Source organism: Salvelinus namaycush, chromosome 7 (assembly GCF_016432855.1).
Source record: "Salvelinus namaycush isolate Seneca chromosome 7, SaNama_1.0, whole genome shotgun sequence".
Taxonomy (NCBI): Eukaryota; Metazoa; Chordata; class Actinopteri; order Salmoniformes; family Salmonidae; genus Salvelinus; species Salvelinus namaycush.
In genome coordinates this window covers 59539040-59559705 of record NC_052313.1, presented here as the reverse complement: position 1 = coordinate 59559705, position 20666 = coordinate 59539040, and the positions used below count along the sequence as shown (strand labels likewise).

Genomic DNA, 20666 nt, shown 5'->3' with positions numbered 1-20666 from the left:
AGGATATCTCAACCGTTTGTCTTTCCTGTCTCATGGTAAGGCAGGATATCTCAACCGTTTGTATTTCCTGTCTCATGGTAAGGCAGGATATCTCAACCGTTTGTCTTTCCTGTCTCATGGTAAGGCAGGATATCTCAACCGTTTGTATTTCCTGTCTCATGGTAAGGCAGAATATCTCAACCGTTTGTATTTCCTGTCTCATGGTAAGGCAGGATATCTCAACCGTTTGTATTTCCTGTCTCATGGTAAGGCAGAATATCTCAACCGTTTGTATTTCCTTTCTCATGGTAAGGCAGAATATCTCAACCGTTTGTATTTCCTGTCTCATGGTAAGGCAGAATATCTCAACCGTTTGTCTTTTCCTGTCTCGTGGTAAGGCAGGATATCTCAACCGTTTGTCTTTTCCAGTCTCGTGGTAGGGTAGGGGAGGAAGGGTAGGGAAAGTAAGTCAACTTTATCTCTTTTGGCATTCAGGTCCAAAAAGTCACTTTCTGACCACTTCTACAATGGAAGGTTTCCTTCAAATCAAAAGGGATTCCCCCTTTGTCCATCATCCTGAACCAGTCATATAACAGTACAGTGGACTTCCCCTTTGTCCATCCTCCTGAACCAGTCATATAACAGTACAGTGGACTTCCCCTTTGTCCATCATCCTGAACCAATCATATAACAGTACAGTGGACTTCCCCTTTGTCCATCCTCCTGAACCAGTCATATAACAGTACAGTGGACTTCCCCTTTGTCCATCATCCTGAACCAGTCATATAACAGTACAGTGGACTTCCCCTTTGTCCATCCTCCTGAACCAGTCATATAACAGTACAGTGGACTTCCCCTTTGTCCATCATCCTGAACCAATCATATAACAGTACAGTGGATTTCCCCTTTGTCCATCATCCTGAACCAGTATATAACAGTACAGTGGACTTCCCCTTTGTCCATCCTCCTGAACCAGTATATTGATGATTGATAAATTATTGTCCATCTGCTTATTTGATTAGAGATGTTTAACTGTCTACGATACGTCTCAGAACAGTGTTGCTGTTTGTAACTAAAATAACAGTGACAAACTATTTTCATCTTTATACTCAGAACTATTTCGCTTTCCTGTCATTATTGCATCTGTACGCTGTCTGTCCATTCTGGTTCAATACCATTTCTATCAGATCAAACTATTTTTTTTTAAAGTCTCTGTACATGTCCCAATACGATTACTGCTTTATCCCATTATGACCCAGGGCCATTACATCACAGACTGAGACCAGGGAGACAGAGTTCAGGTCTGATACGTAGCAACATGGCGGTCCGTTCTCCACCGGTGGCACACGTTCAGCAGCAACATTAGTCTCTTATGTCAACGACACTGCACCAATGATGTCCTCTTATCTCCATGCCAACGATTCTGTTCCATCTTCATAATGTCCTCTTATCTCCATGCCAACGATTCTGTTCCATCTTCATAATGTCCTCTTATCTCCATGCCAACGATTCTGTTCCATCTTCATAATGTCCTCTTATCTCCATGCCAACGATTCTGTTCCATCTTCATAATGTCCTCTTATCTCCATGCCAACGATTCTGTTCCATCTTCATAATGTCCTCTTATCTCCATGCCAACGATTCTGTTCCATCTTCATAATGTCCTCTTATCTCCATGCCAACGATTCTGTTCCATCTTCATAATGTCCTCTTATCTCCATGCCAACGATTCTGTTCCATCTTCATAATGTCCTCTTATCTCCATGCCAACGATTCTGTTCCATCTTCATAATGTCCTCTTATCTCCATGCCAACGATTCTGTTCCATCTTCATAATGTCCTCTTATTTATTTATTACCTTTATTTAACTAAGAACAAATTAATATTTACAATGACGGCCTAGGAACAGTGGGTTAACTGGTCTAGGAACAGTGGGTTAACTGGTCTAGGAACAGTGGGTTAACTGGTCTGGGAACAGTGGGTTAACTGGTCTAGGAACAGTGGGTTAACTGGTCTAGGAACAGTGGGTTAACTGGTCTAGGAACAGTGGGTTAACTGGTCTGGGAACAGTGGGTTAACTGGTCTAGGAACAGTGGGTTAACTGGTCTAGGAACAGTGGGTTAACTGCATTGTTCAGGGGCAGAACGATCCCCGAGCCTTGTCGGCTCTGGGATTCGATCTTGCAACCTTTCGGTTACTAGTCCAACACTCTAACCACTAGGCTACCTGCCGCCTCTACACTCTAACCACTAGGCTACCTGCCGCCTCTACACTCTAACCACTAGGCTACCTGCCGCCTCTACACTCTAACCACTAGGCTACACTGCCGCCCCAATAGATGGCATTATATCTCCATGCCATCTATTCTGTTCCATCTTCATAACTCACCATGATGGGGATCAAATCAAAGGGGTTAAATATAAAAACTATTCAAATATGTATTTCAGTCTCTGTCACTTCAGTCCTCTCTTTAGTCTCTTTACGTTCCCAGACGTTCCCGGTTCAAGGTCCGGGGGTTTATTCCAGGATCTCGTGGTTGGGGCTGTCTTCGGGACTAGAGTCCTCCTCAGCCAGAGTATCTCTGCGTGTGAACGTAGCCGCCAGTTGAACGCTGAGCCGCGGTTTGACAGGCGCCATCTCAGACAGTCCGATGTTGTTACGGTTGACCAACGTGGTCTTGTCCATGTTCTCTATACTGTGCTGGGCCAACACCGCGTCCAAGAAGTCATACTTGGGCAACAACTTGCCGCTCTCAAACAGATACTTGGCCAGGTAGGAGAAGGCCACGTTGCCCAGGAAGGAGGCCAACATGGAGACGGTCTTAAAAGGGAATTTCTGCACCACTATGTGCTCCACCTCTCCAGTCAGATGATGGATCCGGTCCTCCAGCTGCCAGCCGGGGTAGTAGATGAAAGGGGGTAGCGAGAGGTAGGGTTCCCCTCCTCCGATCCTCAGGATCAGCCCAAAGACGTAGGCGGCGACGGAACCGTACGTGTTGGTTCCCTTGACGAAGAGAACAGAGATGAGCTGAGGGAAGATGATAACGTAGACCAGGTCGGAGCTCAGGTACCACAGCCCGTACACTGTCCCCGTTAGCAACGCCATCGCCGTGGCCAGGCCGCCGAACACAAAGATGGTGACGCGCATCACCCACACAATCTCGGTGTCCGATGCCTGGGGGGAGGGGTACAACGTTACACACACACACAACACACACCAACACAGAGAACAGTGGCTCAACTGCTTCTATGAAATTTCTGATCTTTTGTGAATGGGATGTAGTAAGTGGTGTTTTTTTTAGTCCCGCCCCCTTCCCAACTCACCGATTGGCGGAAGGCCAGCTGGTAGATGTTCCGAGCGAACATGGAGCTAGCTGATAGGATGGAGGAGTCGGCGGATGACATCACGGCAGCAGAGACCGCCCCCAGGCCGAAGAAGGAGACGAAGGGAGGACAGAGGTACTGGAGGACTATGGGTAATATCATGTCTGCCTGGTCCCTCTCCTTGGGAGGTACAGGTCCATACGCAGTCTGGTTCCAGTCTGAGGAACACCAGAAACACAACATATCGTTTGGAACCTGGAACCACAACTGAATCTAAAGGACTCCGTTTCTCTGGTTCTAGTCTGAGGAACAGGAGGATCAGTACACAACACAGTCAAGAACCCAGAACCAAGAACTTAGAACTTAGAACAAAAAAAAACATGTAGACAGTGGTCAAACTAAGGAACCTACTAAAGAACTACAACTGTGGAAGAACAGCGGTCAAAGGAACCTACTAAAGAACTACAACTGTGGAAGAACAGTGGACAAAGGAACCTACTAAAGAACTACAACTGTGGAAGAACAGCGGTCAAAGAAACCCACTAAAGAACTACAACTGTGGAAGAACAGTGGACAAAGGAACCTACTAAAGAACTGCAACTGTGGAAGAACTTGTGTGTCAGGTTAGAAATACCAATGTGGAACCCGCATAACAGTACAACACTATCGCAGCTTTATAGATGATGACAAACACTCATGTCAGATTAGCTGCTGCTCATCATCACTGGACGTAGTCCTACTGTAACTATATATCACCCCTTAACGTAGCATTTCACCTCCCATCACTGGACATAGTCCTACTGTAACTATATATCATCCCTTAACGTAGCATTTCACCTCCCATCACTGGACATAGTTCTACTGTAACTATATATCATCCCTTAACGTAGCATTTCACCTCCCATCACTGGACATAGTCCTACTGTAACTATATATCATCCCTTAACGTAGCATTTCACCTCCCATCACTGGACATAGTTCTACTGTAACTATATATCATCCCTTAACGTAGCATTTCACCTCCCATCACTGGACATAGTTCTACTGTAACTATATATCATCCCTTAACGTAGCATTTCACCTCCCATCACTGGACATAGTTCTACTGTAACTATATATCATCCCTTAACGTAGCATTTCACCTCCCATCACTGGACATAGTTCTACTGTAACTATATATCACCCCTTAACGTAGCATTTCACCTCCCATCACTGGACATAGTCCTACTGTAACTATATATCATCCCTTAACGTAGCATTTCACCTCACAGTAGGACTATGTCCAGTGATGGAACTATATATCATCCCTTAACGTAGCATTTCACCTCCCATCTCTGGACGCAGTTCTACTGTAACTATATATCATCCCTTAACGTAGCATTTCACCTCCCATCACTGGACATAGTTCTACTGTAACTATATATCACCCCTTAACGTAGCATTTCACCTCCCATCACTGGACATAGTTCTACTGTAACTATATATCACCCCTTAACGTAGCATTTCACCTCCCATCACTGGACATAGTCCTACTGTAACTATATATCATCCCTTAACGTAGCATTTCACCTCCCATCACTGGACATAGTCCTACTGTAACTATATATCATCCCTTAACGTAGCATTTCACCTCCCATCTCTGGACGTAGTTCTACTGTAACTATATATCACCCCTTAACGTAGCATTTCACCTCCCATCACTGGACATAGTCCTACTGTAACTATATATCATCCCTTAACGCGTAGCATTTCACCTCCCATCACTGGACATAGTCCTACTGTAACTATATATCACCCCTTAACGTAGCATTTCACCTCCCATCACTGGATGTAGTCCTACTGTAACTATATATCACCCCTTAATATATAATTTCACCTCCCATCACTGGACATAGTCCTACTGTAATTATATATCACCCCTTAACGTAGCATTTCACCTCCCATCACTGGACATAGTTCTACTGTAACTATATATCACCCCTTAACGTAGCATTTCACCTCCCATCACTGGACATAGTTCTACTGTAACTATATATCACCCCTTAACGTAGCATTTCACCTCCCATCACTGGACATAGTCCTACTGTAACTATATATCATCCCTTAACGTAGCATTTCACCTCCCATCACTGGACGTAGTCCTACTGTAACTATATATCACCCCTTAACGCGTAGCATTTCACCTCCCATCACTGGACATAGTCCTACTGTAACTATATATCACCCCTTAACGTAGCATTTCACCTCCCATCACTGGACATAGTCCTACTGTAACTATATATCATCCCTTAACGTAGCATTTCACCTCACAGTAGGACTATGTCCAGTGATGGAACTATATATCATCCCTTAACGTAGCATTTCACCTCCCATCTCTGGACGCAGTTCTACTGTAACTATATATCATCCCTTAACGTAGCATTTCACCTCCCATCACTGGACATAGTTCTACTGTAACTATATATCACCCCTTAACGTAGCATTTCACCTCCCATCACTGGACATAGTTCTACTGTAACTATATATCACCCCTTAACGTAGCATTTCACCTCCCATCACTGGACATAGTCCTACTGTAACTATATATCATCCCTTAACGTAGCATTTCACCTCCCATCACTGGACATAGTCCTACTGTAACTATATATCATCCCTTAACGTAGCATTTCACCTCCCATCTCTGGACGTAGTTCTACTGTAACTATATATCACCCCTTAACGTAGCATTTCACCTCCCATCACTGGACATAGTTCTACTGTAACTATATATCACCCCTTAACGTAGCATTTCACCTCCCATCACTGGACATAGTTCTACTGTAACTATATATCATCCCTTAACGTAGCATTTCACCTCCCATCACTGGACATAGTTCTACTGTAACTATATATCACCCCTTAACGTAGCATTTCACCTCCCATCACTGGACATAGTTCTACTGTAACTATATATCACCCCTTAACGTAGCATTCACCTCCCATCACTGGACATAGTTCTACTGTAACTATATATCATCCCTTAACGTAGCATTTCACCTCCCATCACTGGACATAGTCCTACTGTAACTATATATCACCCCTTAACGTAGCATTTCACCTCCCATCACTGGACATAGTCCTACTGTAACTATATATCACCCCTTAATGTAGCATTTCACCTCCCATCACTGGACATAGTCCTACTGTAACTATATATCATCCCTTAACGTAGCATTTCACCTCCCATCACTGGACATAGTCCTACTGTAACTATATATCACCCCTTAACGTAGCATTTCACCTCCCATCACTGGACATAGTCCTACTGTAACTATATATCACCCCTTAATGTAGCATTTCACCTCCCATCACTGGACATAGTCCTACTGTAACTATATATCATCCCTTAACGTAGCATTTCACCTCCCATCACTGAACGTTGTCCTACTGTAACTATATATCACCCCTTAACGTAGCTTTCACCTCCCATCACTGGACATAGTCCTACTGTAACTATATATCACCCCTTAACGTAGCATTTCACCTCCCATCACTGGACATAGTCCTACTGTAACTATATATCACCCCTTAACGTAGCATTTCACCTCCCATCACTGGACATAGTTCTACTGTAACTATATATCATCCCTTAACGTAGCATTTCACCTCCCATCACTGGACATAGTTCTACTGTAACTATATATCACCCCTTAACGTAGCATTTCACCTCCCATCACTGGACATAGTTCTACTGTAACTATATATCACCCCTTAACGTAGCATTCACCTCCCATCACTGGACATAGTTCTACTGTAACTATATATCATCCCTTAACGTAGCATTTCACCTCCCATCACTGGACATAGTTCTACTGTAACTATATATCACCCCTTAACGTAGCATTTCACCTCCCATCACTGGACATAGTTCTACTGTAACTATATATCACCCCTTAACGTAGCATTCACCTCCCATCACTGGACATAGTTCTACTGTAACTATATATCATCCCTTAACGTAGCATTTCACCTCCCATCACTGGACATAGTCCTACTGTAACTATATATCACCCCTTAACGTAGCATTTCACCTCCCATCACTGGACATAGTCCTACTGTAACTATATATCATCCCTTAACGTAGCATTTCACCTCCCATCTCTGGACGTAGTTCTACTGTAACTATATATCACCCCTTAACGTAGCATTTCACCTCCCATCACTGGACATAGTTCTACTGTAACTATATATCACCCCTTAACGTAGCATTTCACCTCCCATCACTGGACATAGTTCTACTGTAACTATATATCATCCCTTAACGTAGCATTTCACCTCCCATCACTGGACATAGTTCTACTGTAACTATATATCACCCCTTAACGTAGCATTTCACCTCCCATCACTGGACATAGTTCTACTGTAACTATATATCACCCCTTAACGTAGCATTCACCTCCCATCACTGGACATAGTTCTACTGTAACTATATATCACCCCTTAACGTAGCATTTCACCTCCCATCACTGGACATAGTCCTACTGTAACTATATATCACCCCTTAACGTAGCATTTCACCTCCCATCACTGGACATAGTCCTACTGTAACTATATATCATCCCTTAATGTAGCATTTCACCTCCCATCACTGGACATAGTCCTACTGTAACTATATATCATCCCTTAACGTAGCATTTCACCTCCCATCACTGAACGTTGTCCTACTGTAACTATATATCATCCCTTAACGTAGCATTTCACCTCCCATCACTGAACGTTGTCCTACTGTAACTATATATCATCCCTTAACGTAGCATTTCACCTCCCATTCCTGACTCTGTAACTGAGTGTACAGAGAGTGAATCAGCAGGACTTTGATGCTGGAGTTAAAACCTGGAGATCAAACGTAATTCAGTCCCTTCTGCTTCTCCTCAGATGTAATATTTACAAAGTTCACAGTAGTAGATGGAGAGATGGAGAGAGAGAGACAGAGAGAGACAGAGAGAGAGAGAGACAGAGACAGAGAGAGAGAGAGAGAGAGAGAGAGACAGAGAGAGAGATTGACAGAGAGAGAGGTTGAGAGACAGAGAGAGACATTGAGAGAGAGAGAGAGAGAGAGAGAGAGAGAGAGAGAGAGAGAGAGAGAGAGAGAGAGAGAGAGAGAGAGAGAGAGAGAGATTGAGAGAGAGAGAGAGAGAGAGAGAGATTGAGAGAGACAGAGAGAGAGAGAGAGAGATTGAGAGAGCGACAGAGAGAGAGATTCAGAGAGAGAGAGAGACAGAGAGAGAGAGAGACAGAGAGAGAGAGAGAGTGAGAGATTGAGATGGAGAGAGAGAGAGAGAGAGAGTGAGAGATTGAGATGGAGAGAGAGAGAGAGAGCTTGAGATGGAGAGAGAGAGAGAGAGAGAGATTGAGATGGAGAGAGAGAGAGAGAGAGAGAGAGCTTGAGATGGAGAGAGAGAGAGAGAGGTTGAGAACGATCCTCCATAATGGATGAAGGGACCAGCTGCTGATGTTTTTCTGGAGCTTTCCAGAGATCTGAGGGGAACATGGTTACACCCTGAGGTGTCCCCCGGACCCTCCCCCCCAACGCCCAGCAGGGGGACACACCTCAGGAATACGTGTCATCATTAGGCTACCAGATGAGGAACTCTCAGACGTTTGGGAATGTTAGGACAACAACTAACAACCGTAGATCAACCAACACGACGGAACGAGATGTCCTAGTTAGAACCGTTCATACATAACTGTACCCCAGGTGTGTGTGAGTCCCTGCGTGTCTCACCTGTGGAGGCCCCTATAGCCCCGATCATTACTGAGGGCACGGCCATGACCAGGCACCCTGCAGCGGCGATGAAGGAGAGCACCTGGGCGTACGTAGCTGAAGAGGCAGAGAGAACTCGTTGAAAATATACCTGCCAGGGAATCCCCCCCAACATCTAGAATACAGAGAGGAGATAGTGAATTCATCTAGAATACAGATAGGAGATAGTGAATTCATCTAGAACACAGAGAGGAGATAGTGAATTAATCTAGAACACAGAGAGGAGATAGTGAATTAATCTAGAATAGAAAGAGGAGATAGTAAATTAATCTAGATTACAGAGAGGAGATAGTGAATTAATCTAGAATACAAAGAGGAGATAGTGAATGAATCTATTACTCAAAGAGGAGATTGTGAATTCATCTAGAATACAGATAGGAGATAGTGAATTCATCTAGAACACAGAGAGGAGATAGTGAATTAATCTAGAACACAGAGAGGAGATAGTGAATTCATCTAGAATACAGAGAGGAGATAGTGAATTCATCTAGAACACAGAGAGGAGATAGTGAATTCATCTAGAATACAGAGAGGAGATAGTGAATTCATCTAGAATAGAAAGAGGAGATAGTGAATTCATCTAGAACACAGAGAGGAGATAGTGAATTCATCTAGAATACAGAGAGGAGATAGTGAATTAATCTAGAATACAAAGAGGAGATAGTGAATTCATCTAGAATACAGAGAGGAGATAGTGAATTAATCTAGAATGGAAAGAGGAGATAGTGAATTCATCTAGATTACAGAGAGGAGATAGTGAATTTGTCTAGAATACAAAGAGGAGATAGTGAATGAATCTATTACTCAAAGAGGAGATAGTGAATTCATCTAGAATACAGAGAGGAGATAGTGAATTCATCTTGATTACAGAGAGGAGATAGTGAATTCATCTAGAACACAGAGAGGAGATAGTGAATTCATCTAGAACAGAGAGAGGAGATAGTGAATTCATCTAGAACACAGAGAGGAGATAGTGAATTCATCTAGATTACAGAGAGGAGATAGTGAATTCATCTAGAACACAGAGAGGAGATAGTGAATTCATCTAGAATGGAAAGAGGAGATAGTGAATTCATCTAGAACACAGAGAGGAGATAGTGAATTCATCTAGACCACAGAGAGGAGATAGTGAATTCATCTAGAACACAGAGAGGAGATAGTGAATTCATCTAGAACACAGAGAGGAGATAGTGAATTCATCTAGAATGGAAAGAGGAGATAGTGAATTCATCTAGAATACAGAGAGGAGATAGTGAATTCATCTAGAACACAGAGAGGAGATAGTGAATTCATCTAGAATGGAAAGAGGAGATAGTGAATTCATCTAGAATACAGAGAGGAGATAGTGAATTCATCTAGAATACAGAGAGGAGATAGTGAATTCATCTAGATTACAGAGAGGAGATAGTGAATTCATCTAGATTACAGAGAGGAGATAGTGAATTCATCTAGAACACAGAGAGGAGATAGTGAATTCATCTAGAATGGAAAGAGGAGATAGTGAATTCATCTAGATTACAGAGAGGAGATAGTGAATTCATCTAGAACACAGAGAGGAGATAGTGAATTCATCTAGAATGGAAAGAGGAGATAGTGAATTCATCTAGAATACAGAGAGGAGATAGTGAATTCATCTAGAACACAGAGAGGAGATAGTGAATTCATCTAGAACACAGAGAGGAGATAGTGAATTCATCTAGATTACAGAGAGGAGATAGTGAATTCATCTAGAACACAGAGAGGAGATAGTGAATTCATCTAGAATGGAAAGAGGAGATAGTGAATTCATCTAGAACACAGAGAGGAGATAGTGAATTCATCTAGACCACAGAGAGGAGATAGTGAATTCATCTAGAACACAGAGAGGAGATAGTTAATTCATCTAGAATACAGAGAGGAGATAGTGAATTAATCTAGAACACAGAGAGGAGATAGTGAATTCATCTAGAATGGAAAGAGGAGATAGTGAATTCATCTAGAACACAGAGAGGAGATAGTGAATTCATCTAGACCACAGAGAGGAGATAGTGAATTCATCTAGAACACAGAGAGGAGATAGTTAATTCATCTAGAATACAGAGAGGAGATAGTGAATTAATCTAGAACACAGAGAGGAGATAGTTAATTCATCTAGAATACAGAGAGGAGATAGTGAATTCATCTAGAATACAGAGAGGAGATAGTGAATTCATCTAGATTACAGAGAGGAGATAGTGAATTCATCTAGAACACAGAGAGGAGATAGTGAATTCATCTAGATTACAGAGAGGAGATAGTGAATTCATCTAGAACACAGAGAGGAGATAGTGAATTCATCTAGAATGGAAAGAGGAGATAGTGAATTCATCTAGAACACAGAGAGGAGATAGTGAATTCATCTAGACCACAGAGAGGAGATAGTGAATTCATCTAGAACACAGAGAGGAGATAGTGAATTCATCTAGAATACAGAGAGGAGATAGTGAATTCATCTAGAACACAGAGAGGAGATAGTGAATTCATCTAGATTACAGAGAGGAGATAGTGAATTCATCTAGAACACAGAGAGAAGATAGTGAATTCATCTAGAACACAGAGAGGAGATAGTGAATTCAACAGTAAGCATCGTTACAATCAGAACATAATCACTACTCCTTAAACAGTAAATAGTCTGTCTGCTGGAGTATCAGAACCAGTCTTATCCAGACCCAGTCCTATCCAGAACCAGTCCAGACCCTGTCCTATCCAGACCCAGTCCTATCCAGACCCAGTCTTATCCAGACCCAGTCCTATCCAGACCCAGTCCTATTCAGACCCAGTCCTATCCAGACCCAGTCCTATCCAGACCTAGTCCTATCCAGAACCAGTTCTATCCAGACCCAGTCTTATCCAGACCCAGTCCTATCCAGACCCAGTCCTATCCAGACCCAGTCCTATCCAGAACTGTACGTACCAGCAGACAGACCCAGTCCTATCCAGACCCAGTCCTATCCAGACCCAGTCCTATCCAGACCCAGTCTTATCCAGACCCAGACCTATCCAGACCCAGTCTTATCCAGTACCAGTCTTATCCAGTACCAGTCTTATCCAGTACCAGTTTTATCCAGACCCAGTCTTATCCAGTACCAGTCTTATCCAGTACCAGTCTTATCCAGTACCAGTCTTATCCAGACCTATCCAGTACTGTACGTACCAGCAGACAGAAGTTGTCTATCCAGACCCAGTCTTATCCAGTACCAGTCTTATCCAGTACCAGTCTTATCCAGTACCAGTCTTATCCAGACCCAGTCTTATCCAGTACCAGTCTTATCCAGACCCAGTCTTATCCAGACCCAGTCCTATCCAGACCCAGTCCTATCCAGACCCAGTCCTATCCAGAATTGTACGTACCAGCAGACAGACCCAGTCCTATCCAGACCCAGTCCTATCCAGACCCAGTCCTATCCAGACCCAGTCCTATCCAGTACCAGTCTTATCCAGACCCAGTCCTATCCAGACCCAGTCCTATCCAGACCCAGTCCTATCCAGACCCAGTCCTATCCAGTGCTGTTCGTACCAGCAGACAGACCCAGTTCTATCCAGACCCAGTCCTATCCAGACCCAGTCCTATCCAGTGCTGTTCGTACCAGCAGACAGACCCAGTCCTATCCAGACCCAGTCCTATCCAGTGCTGTTCGTACCAGCAGACAGACCCAGTCCTATCCAGACCCAGTCCTATCCAGTATTGTACTTACCAGCAGACAGAAGTTGTCTATCCAGACCCAGGCATCTTCTCTCTTGATGTTTCCCTTCCAGGGCGCTTGGTAGATCTCCTTCACGGCACTGATCTTGATGTCGGACACCGCTGGGTTGCTGAGAGCGAACGGTACTGAAACCCACTGACACAGAGACACACAGGAACACATCAGACCCGGGTCACACTGCTACAGCTGGAATGTCACGTTATAAACCCGGGTCAAACACACACTGCTACAGCTGGAATGTCACGTTATAAACCCGGGTCAAACACACACTGCTACAGCTGGAATGTCACGTTTTAAACCCGGGTCAAACACACACTGCTACAGCTGGAATGTCACGTTTTAAACCCGGGTCAAACACACACTGCTACAGCTGGAATGTCACGTTTTAAACCCGGGTCAAACACACACTGCTACAGCTGGAATGTCACGTTATAAACCCGGGTCAAACACACACTGCTACAGCTGGAATGTCACGTTTTAAACCCGGGTCAAACACACACTGCTACAGCTGGAATGTCACGTTTTAAACCCGGGTCAAACACACACTGTTACAGCTGGAATGTCACGTTTTAAACCCGGGTCAAACACACACTGCTACAGCTGGAATGTCACGTTATAAACCCGGGTCAAACACACACTGCTACAGCTGGAATGTCACGTTATAAACCCGGGTCAAACACACACTGCTACAGCTGGAATGTCACGTTATAAACCCGGGTCAAACACACACTGTTACAGCTGGAATGTCACGTTTTAAACCCGGGTCAAACACACACTGCTACAGCTGGAATGTCACATTATAAACCCGGGTCAAACACACACTGCTACAGCTGGAATGTCACGTTTTAAACCCGGGTCAAACACACACTGCTACAGCTGGAATGTCACGTTATAAACCCGGGTCAAACACACACTGCTACAGCTGGAATGTCACGTTATAAACCCGGGTCAAACACACACTGCTACAGCTGGAATGTCACGTTATAAACCCGGGTCAAACACACACTGCTACAGCTGGAATGTCACGTTATAAACCCGGGTCAAACACACACTGCTACAGCTGGAATGTCACGTTATAAACCCGGGTCAAACACACACTGCTACAGCTGGAATGTCACGTTATAAACCCGGGTCAAACACACACTGTTACAGCTGGAATGTCACGTTTTAAACCCGGGTCAAACACACACTGCTACAGCTGGAATGTCACATTATAAACCCGGGTCAAACACACACTGCTACAGCTGGAATGTCACGTTTTAAACCCGGGTCAAACACACACTGCTACAGCTGGAATGTCACGTTATAAACCCGGGTCAAACACACACTGCTACAGCTGGAATGTCACGTTATAAACCCGGGTCAAACACACACTGCTACAGCTGGAATGTCACGTTATAAACCCGGGTCAAACACACACTGCTACAGCTGGAATGTCACGTTATAAACCCGGGTCAAACACACACTGCTACAGCTGGAATGTCACGTTATAAACCCGGGTCAAACACACACTGCTACAGCTGGAATGTCACGTTATAAACCCGGGTCAAACACACACTGCTACAGCTGGAATGTCACGTTATAAACCCGGGTCAAACACACACTGCTACAGCTGGAATGTCACGTTATAAACCCGGGTCAAACACACACTGCTACAGCTGGAATGTCACGTTATAAACCCGGGTCAAACACACACTGCTACAGCTGGAATGTCACGTTATAAACCCGGGTCAAACACACACTGCTACAGCTGGAATGTCACGTTATAAACCCGGGTCAAACACACACTGCTACAGCTGGAATGTCACGTTATAAACCCGGGTCAAACACACACTGCTACAGCTGGAATGTCACGTTATAAACCCGGGTCAAACACACACTGTTACAGCTGGAATGTCACGTTATAAACCCGGGTCAAACACACACTGCTACAGCTGGAATGTCACGTTATAAACCCGGGTCAAACACACACTGCTACAGCTGGAATGTCACGTTATAAACCCGGGTCAAACACACACTGCTACAGCTGGAATGTCACGTTATAAACCCGGGTCAAACACACACTGCTACAGCTGGAATGTCACGTTATAAACCCGGGTCAAACACACACTGCTACAGCTGGAATGTCACGTTATAAACCCGGGTCAAACACACACTGCTACAGCTGGAATGTCACGTTATAAACCCGGGTCAAACACACACTGCTACAGCTGGAATGTCACGTTATAAACCCGGGTCAAACACACACTGCTACAGCTGGAATGTCACGTTATAAACCCGGGTCAAACACACACTGCTACAGCTGGAATGTCACGTTATAAACCCGGGTCAAACACACACTGCTACAGCTGGAATGTCACGTTATAAACCCGGGTCAAACACACACTGCTACAGCTGGAATGTCACGTTATAAACCCGGGTCAAACACACACTGTTACAGCTGGAATGTCACGTTATAAACCCGGGTCAAACACACACTGTTACAGCTGGAATGTCACGTTATAAACCCGGGTCAAACACACACTGCTACAGCTGGAATGTCACGTTTTAAACCCGGGTCAAACACACACTGTTACAGCTGGAATGTCACGTTTTAAACCCGGGTCAAACACACACTGCTACAGCTGGAATGTCACGTTATAAACCCGGGTCAAACACACACTGTTACAGCTGGAATGTCACGTTTTAAACCCGGGTCAAACACACACTGCTACAGCTGGAATGTCACGTTATAAACCCGGGTCAAACACACACTGCTACAGCTGGAATGTCACGTTATAAACCCGGGTCAAACACACACTGTTACAGCTGGAATGTCACGTTATAAACCCGGGTCAAACACACACTGCTACAGCTGGAATGTCACGTTATAAACCCGGGTCAAACACACACTGCTACAGCTGGAATGTCACGTTATAAACCCGGGTCAAACACACACTGCTACAGCTGGAATGTCACGTTATAAACCCGGGTCAAACACACACTGCTACAGCTGGAATGTCACGTTATAAACCCGGGTCAAACACACACTGCTACAGCTGGAATGTCACGTTATAAACCCGGGTCAAACACACACTGTTACAGCTGGAATGTCACGTTTTAAACCCGGGTCAAACACACACTGCTACAGCTGGAATGTCACGTTATAAACCCGGGTCAAACACACACTGCTACAGCTGGAATGTCACGTTTTAAACCCGGGTCAAACACACACTGCTACAGCTGGAATGTCACGTTATAAACCCGGGTCAAACACACACTGCTAGAATCATGTTTTTAATAGTTGTAGAAATAGAGAATCATGTTTTTAATAGTTAGAGTTGTGCCTATTCCTTCTCAAATTCAAATGTTTCAGCTACAATGGAACCCAACGGAATGGTCCCCAAAGTACAAACTCCCAAGCAAAATGAAGTCCAGCTGAAATAAGTATTTGGTACGGGCCGAGTGTCTCACCAGTCCCAGGAAGATACAGAAGAGTTGCACCACGTCGGTGTAGGCCACAGAATACAGACCTCCGACTAACGTGTAGAAGATGGCGATACAGGCAGAGATCACCACAGACATCTTAATGTTGATGTCTATGATCACACTCAGTGTGGCTCCTAGAGGAACAGACAGACAGGGACCTGGTCAGAGATAGTAACAATACAGGCAGAGATCACCACAGACATCTTGATGTTGATGTCTATGATCACACTCAGCGTGGCTCCTAGAGGAACAGACAGGGACCTGGTCAGAGATAGTAACAACACAGACAGAGATATCACACTGTGCCGTAATATCATTCATAATGACTTGCCCAGAGCAGATAAAATGGCCGCAGACCAGAAGATCTCTCCCATTAGAGCAGGTATGAAGAGCAGACCGCCCATCCTCTTCCCATACTTCTGCTGGAAAGGGTCCAGCATGGTGACATAACCTCTGGAACGCATGGGCTTGGCGAAGAACAGACCTCCTGCACACGACAAGCACGTTTGGCAGGTTTAAACGCACAGAATATTGGGGGGATTTTCAGAAGAATGTCAAATATATCTGGATTATTTCACAAGTCTACATTGTTAATTTATATATTCCAAACTGTAGTCTATTGTACAGTGCATTCTGAAAGTATTCAGACCCCCTAACTTTTTCCACATTTGGTTACGTTACAGCCTGATTCTAAAAATGGATTCCCCAAAAAAATTCCCCTCTTCAATCTACACACAATAACCCATAATGACAAAGCGAAAACAGATTTTTAGAAATGTTTGCAAATTTATTAAAAATAAAAAACAGAAATACCTTATTTACATAAGTATTCAGGCCCTTTGTTATGAGACTTGAAATTGAGCTCAGGTGCATACTGTTTCCATTGATCGTCCTTGATATGTTTCTACAACTTGGAGTCCACTTGTGGTAAATTCAATTGATTGGACATGATTTGAAAAGGCAAACACCTGTCTATATAAGGTCCCACAGTGCATGTCAGAGCAAAAACCAAGCCATGAAGTTGAAGAAATTGTCGTTAGAGTGCCGAGACAGAATTGTGTCGAGGTACAGATCTGGGGAAGGGTACCAAAACATTTCTGCAGCATTGAAGGTCCCCAAGAACACAGTGGCCTCCATCATTCTGAAATGGATGAAGTTTGAAACCACCAAGACTCTTCCTAGAGCTGGCCGACAGGCCAAACTGAGCAATCAGGGGAGAAGGTCATTGGTCAGGGAGGTGACCAAGACCCTGATGGTCACTCTGACAGAGCTCCAGAGTTCCTCTGTGGAGATGGGAGAACCTTCCAGAAGGACAACCATCTCTGCAGCACTCAACCTATCAGGCCTTTATGGTAGAGTGGCCAGACAAAAGCCACTCCTCAGTAAAAGTCACCTGACAGTCCGATTAGAGTTTGCCAAAAGGCACCTAAAGGACTCTCAGACCATTAGAAACAAGATTCTCTGATCTGATGAAACCAAGGTTGAACTCTTTGTCCTGAATGCCAAGCGTCACGTCTGGAGGAAACCTGGCACCATCCCTACGGTGAATCATGGTGGTTGTGGCAGCATCATGCTGTGGGGATGTTTTTCAGCGTCGGGGACTGGGAGACTAGTCAGGATCGAGGGAAAGATGAACGGAGCAAAGTACAGAGATATCCTTGATGAAAACCTGCTCCAGAGCGCTCAGGACCTCAGTCTGGGGCGAACATTCACCTTCCAACAGGACAATGACCTTAAGCACACAGCCAAGACAACGCAGGAGTGGCTTCGGGACAAGTCTCAATGTCCTTGAGTTGCCCAGCCAGAGCCCTGACAATTTAATCCATTTTAGAATAAGGCTGTAAGGTAACAGAATGTGGAAAAATTCAAAGGGTCTGAATACCTTCCGAACGCACTGTTTATTAATGAGATGACTCACCTACGACTAGACTTAGCGCATATCCAAAGGGCGCTTGTGCCCAAGCCAAGCCATACCCCGGGAGATAGACGTACTCCGCTGTTCCGTTAATGTATCCACCTCCAACCCAGGTCGCTGCAATGACAACAACTAAATGTAAATGTTCAGCCTACAGTAATTCAGAGAGTAAAATCATGATAACGTGATGCGCGTAAAAGCAAACGACAAAAAGGTTACAACATTTACGCTTGTTAGAATTGTGCTTGAAAATGGACGCTTGGACCAATTATGAGTTTCTTCACGGAATAATGTTTTATTTGTATTTTTTATCTGTAAACTCTAAAGCTGTTCAATGTTGCAATTCAACATGTTAGTGTCTTTAGTTAAAGCATTTCCCCTAACCATCGAGCAGAAGTAGCCTATATATTGTTTTACAACCGCTTTTATATCAATCAAGTAAAACATTTAAAAAAGGGGTTACGGTCCTACAACATTCTGTTAGTAAACGTCTAGAATCAGAATCACCTTTATTTAGAAATCAACTTACAAATAATAGAAAATCGACTAGTCTATTTCAATCATTCACACGATGAAACTCACCGGTCATGGTAAAACCACCAACAAATAAACCAATGTCCCTGCCACCGACCATGATGGTTTCACTGCGGTCCGTGCCCTCCGCCTCCCCGGCGTGCTTGTTCTTCCACGCTGCCCAGATCCCCACCGCCAGGATCAGAACGTAGAAGAGGGCGATCGCCGCCAGTCCCTCCAGGTGGATACCGGTCATCTTGTCTTGTTTTAGCTCGAGCTGAGCCGTGTGTCTTCGCTATAGGAACCGGATGGCATTGAGACCTGCGTGGATGGGGTGCGGAGCGAATGTGGACATTGAATTGAGTGGCACTGAAGGGATGGATGGATAGACTAAAAGACCAAATTAAAGACAAAACATTATACTTGTAATTATCTTTTGTTAGGCCATTTCGTTAGATTTATTATGTTACTATTTTATAACATCAGAAATAAGACAACAGTCTTCATTTTTTAAATCCCCGACTAGTTTCCACAGTCTCTATGTATGTGCGTAAAAAGCCCATTACGCACAACCCTTATGCAGCCCGTGGAGCTGTTGAGGCGTTAAACTAACACCTTGGGCTAGTCTCTCTATAAAAGAGGCGTTAAACTAACACCTTGGGCTAGTCTCTCTATAAAAGAGGCGTTAAACTAACACCTTGGGCTAGTCTCTCTATAAAAGAGGCGTTAAACTAACACCTTGGGCTAGTCTCTCTATAAAAGAGGCGTTAAACTAACACCTTGGGCTAGTCTCTCTATAAAAGAGGCGTTAAACTAACACCTTGGGCTAGTCTCTCTATAAAAGAGGCGTTAAACTAACACCTTGGGCTAGTCTCTCTATAAAAGAGGCGTTAAACTAACACCTTGGGCTAGTCTCTCTATAAAAGAGGCGTTAAACTAACACCTTGGGCTAGTCTCTCTATAAAAGAGGCGTTAAACTAACACCTTGGGCTAGTCTCTCTATAAAAGCCAAACTGGCTTCATCTTCTGATGGGAGAATTGTAATATCACTACAAACATCTATTTAAAAATATTAAATGTGTCCTTTTTATTAACACAACCCTCCTCAAATCGGACAATGATGATATAGGCTGTATCTGGAGGAATGGTAAGACATTTTTTATAATGATATAGACTGATTTACTTTACCAGGATGTATAGATTCCTTTACGTGGCCTAACATGTCTTCTGAAACAAACAAAAAAATGAGAAAATAGACAAGTTACCTGAAATGTCTCTTTACCGGACACTTGAAGTGAAAGCCGCTTCTCAACGAGCTGGGTGTACAGATAGACACTGGCCCAGTGCGTTATCCTCCGGTACCCTGCTTGAAAACTAAGTAATGATCAACTAAGAGCTCGTGCTGGGATCATCCCTCCCGGTGACTTTTATAAGAGACACCGGTGGCGTCAGACGTCCGGTGTTCACGCGCGTCAGAGAGAGAAACGTGAACATCCTTTTGATGAGAATAATGAGCACGAGAAACGTCACTGGGTTTTTCCTACCGTTACGAGTGATGTACGCAAGTGAATGAGAGAAAGGGAGAGAGAGAGATATAAAAAGAGAGAGAGACAAAACGAGAGAGAGAGAGACCACTGTGACTGACCCAAAATGAAGGAAAGCTTTGACTATGTACAGACTCAGTGAGCATAGCCTTGCTATTGAGAAAGGCCGCCGTAGGCAGACATAGCTCTCAAGAGAAGACAGGCTATGTGCAACACTGCCCACAAAATGAGGTGGAAACTGAGCTGCACTTCCTAACCTCCTGCCAAATGTATGACCATAGAGAGACATATTTCTCTCAGATTACACAGATCCACAAAGAATTTGAAAACAAATCGTGATAAACTCGGTGAAATTGGGTGAATGGTCGCTGTCCATGGTTCTGAACTGGGTACAATTAT

General features: G+C 44.0%; 1 protein-coding gene across 1 annotated transcript; it reads right to left on the bottom strand.

Moving 5' to 3' along the window:
• Window positions 1-2479: 2479 nt before the first annotated feature.
• LOC120050586 (high-affinity choline transporter 1-like) lies at window positions 2480-19034 on the bottom strand. Its single transcript, XM_038997182.1, has 8 exons — window positions 18793-19034; window positions 18214-18327; window positions 16627-16782; window positions 16281-16429; window positions 12819-12962; window positions 9067-9220; window positions 3303-3520; window positions 2480-3153 (listed from the first exon to the last, which is right to left on the bottom strand). The coding sequence occupies exons 1-8, from the start codon at window positions 18977-18979 to the stop codon at window positions 2497-2499; spliced, it is 1779 nt and encodes a 592-aa protein (XP_038853110.1). The 5' UTR covers window positions 18980-19034; the 3' UTR covers window positions 2480-2496.
• Window positions 19035-20666: the final 1632 nt, after the last annotated feature.

Coding starts and splice junctions, on each gene's coding strand:
- LOC120050586 (XM_038997182.1), bottom strand. CDS start 18,979: ATGACCGGTATCCACCTGGAGGGACTGGCGGCGATCGCCCTCTTCTAC. Junction 9,221..12,818: donor TAGACAACTTCTGTCTGCTG/GTAAGTACAATA, acceptor TCTGTATTCTAG/ATGTTGGGGGGGATTCCCTG. Junction 3,521..9,066: donor GGCTATAGGGGCCTCCACAG/GTGAGACACGCA, acceptor GGTGTTCCTCAG/ACTGGAACCAGACTGCGTAT.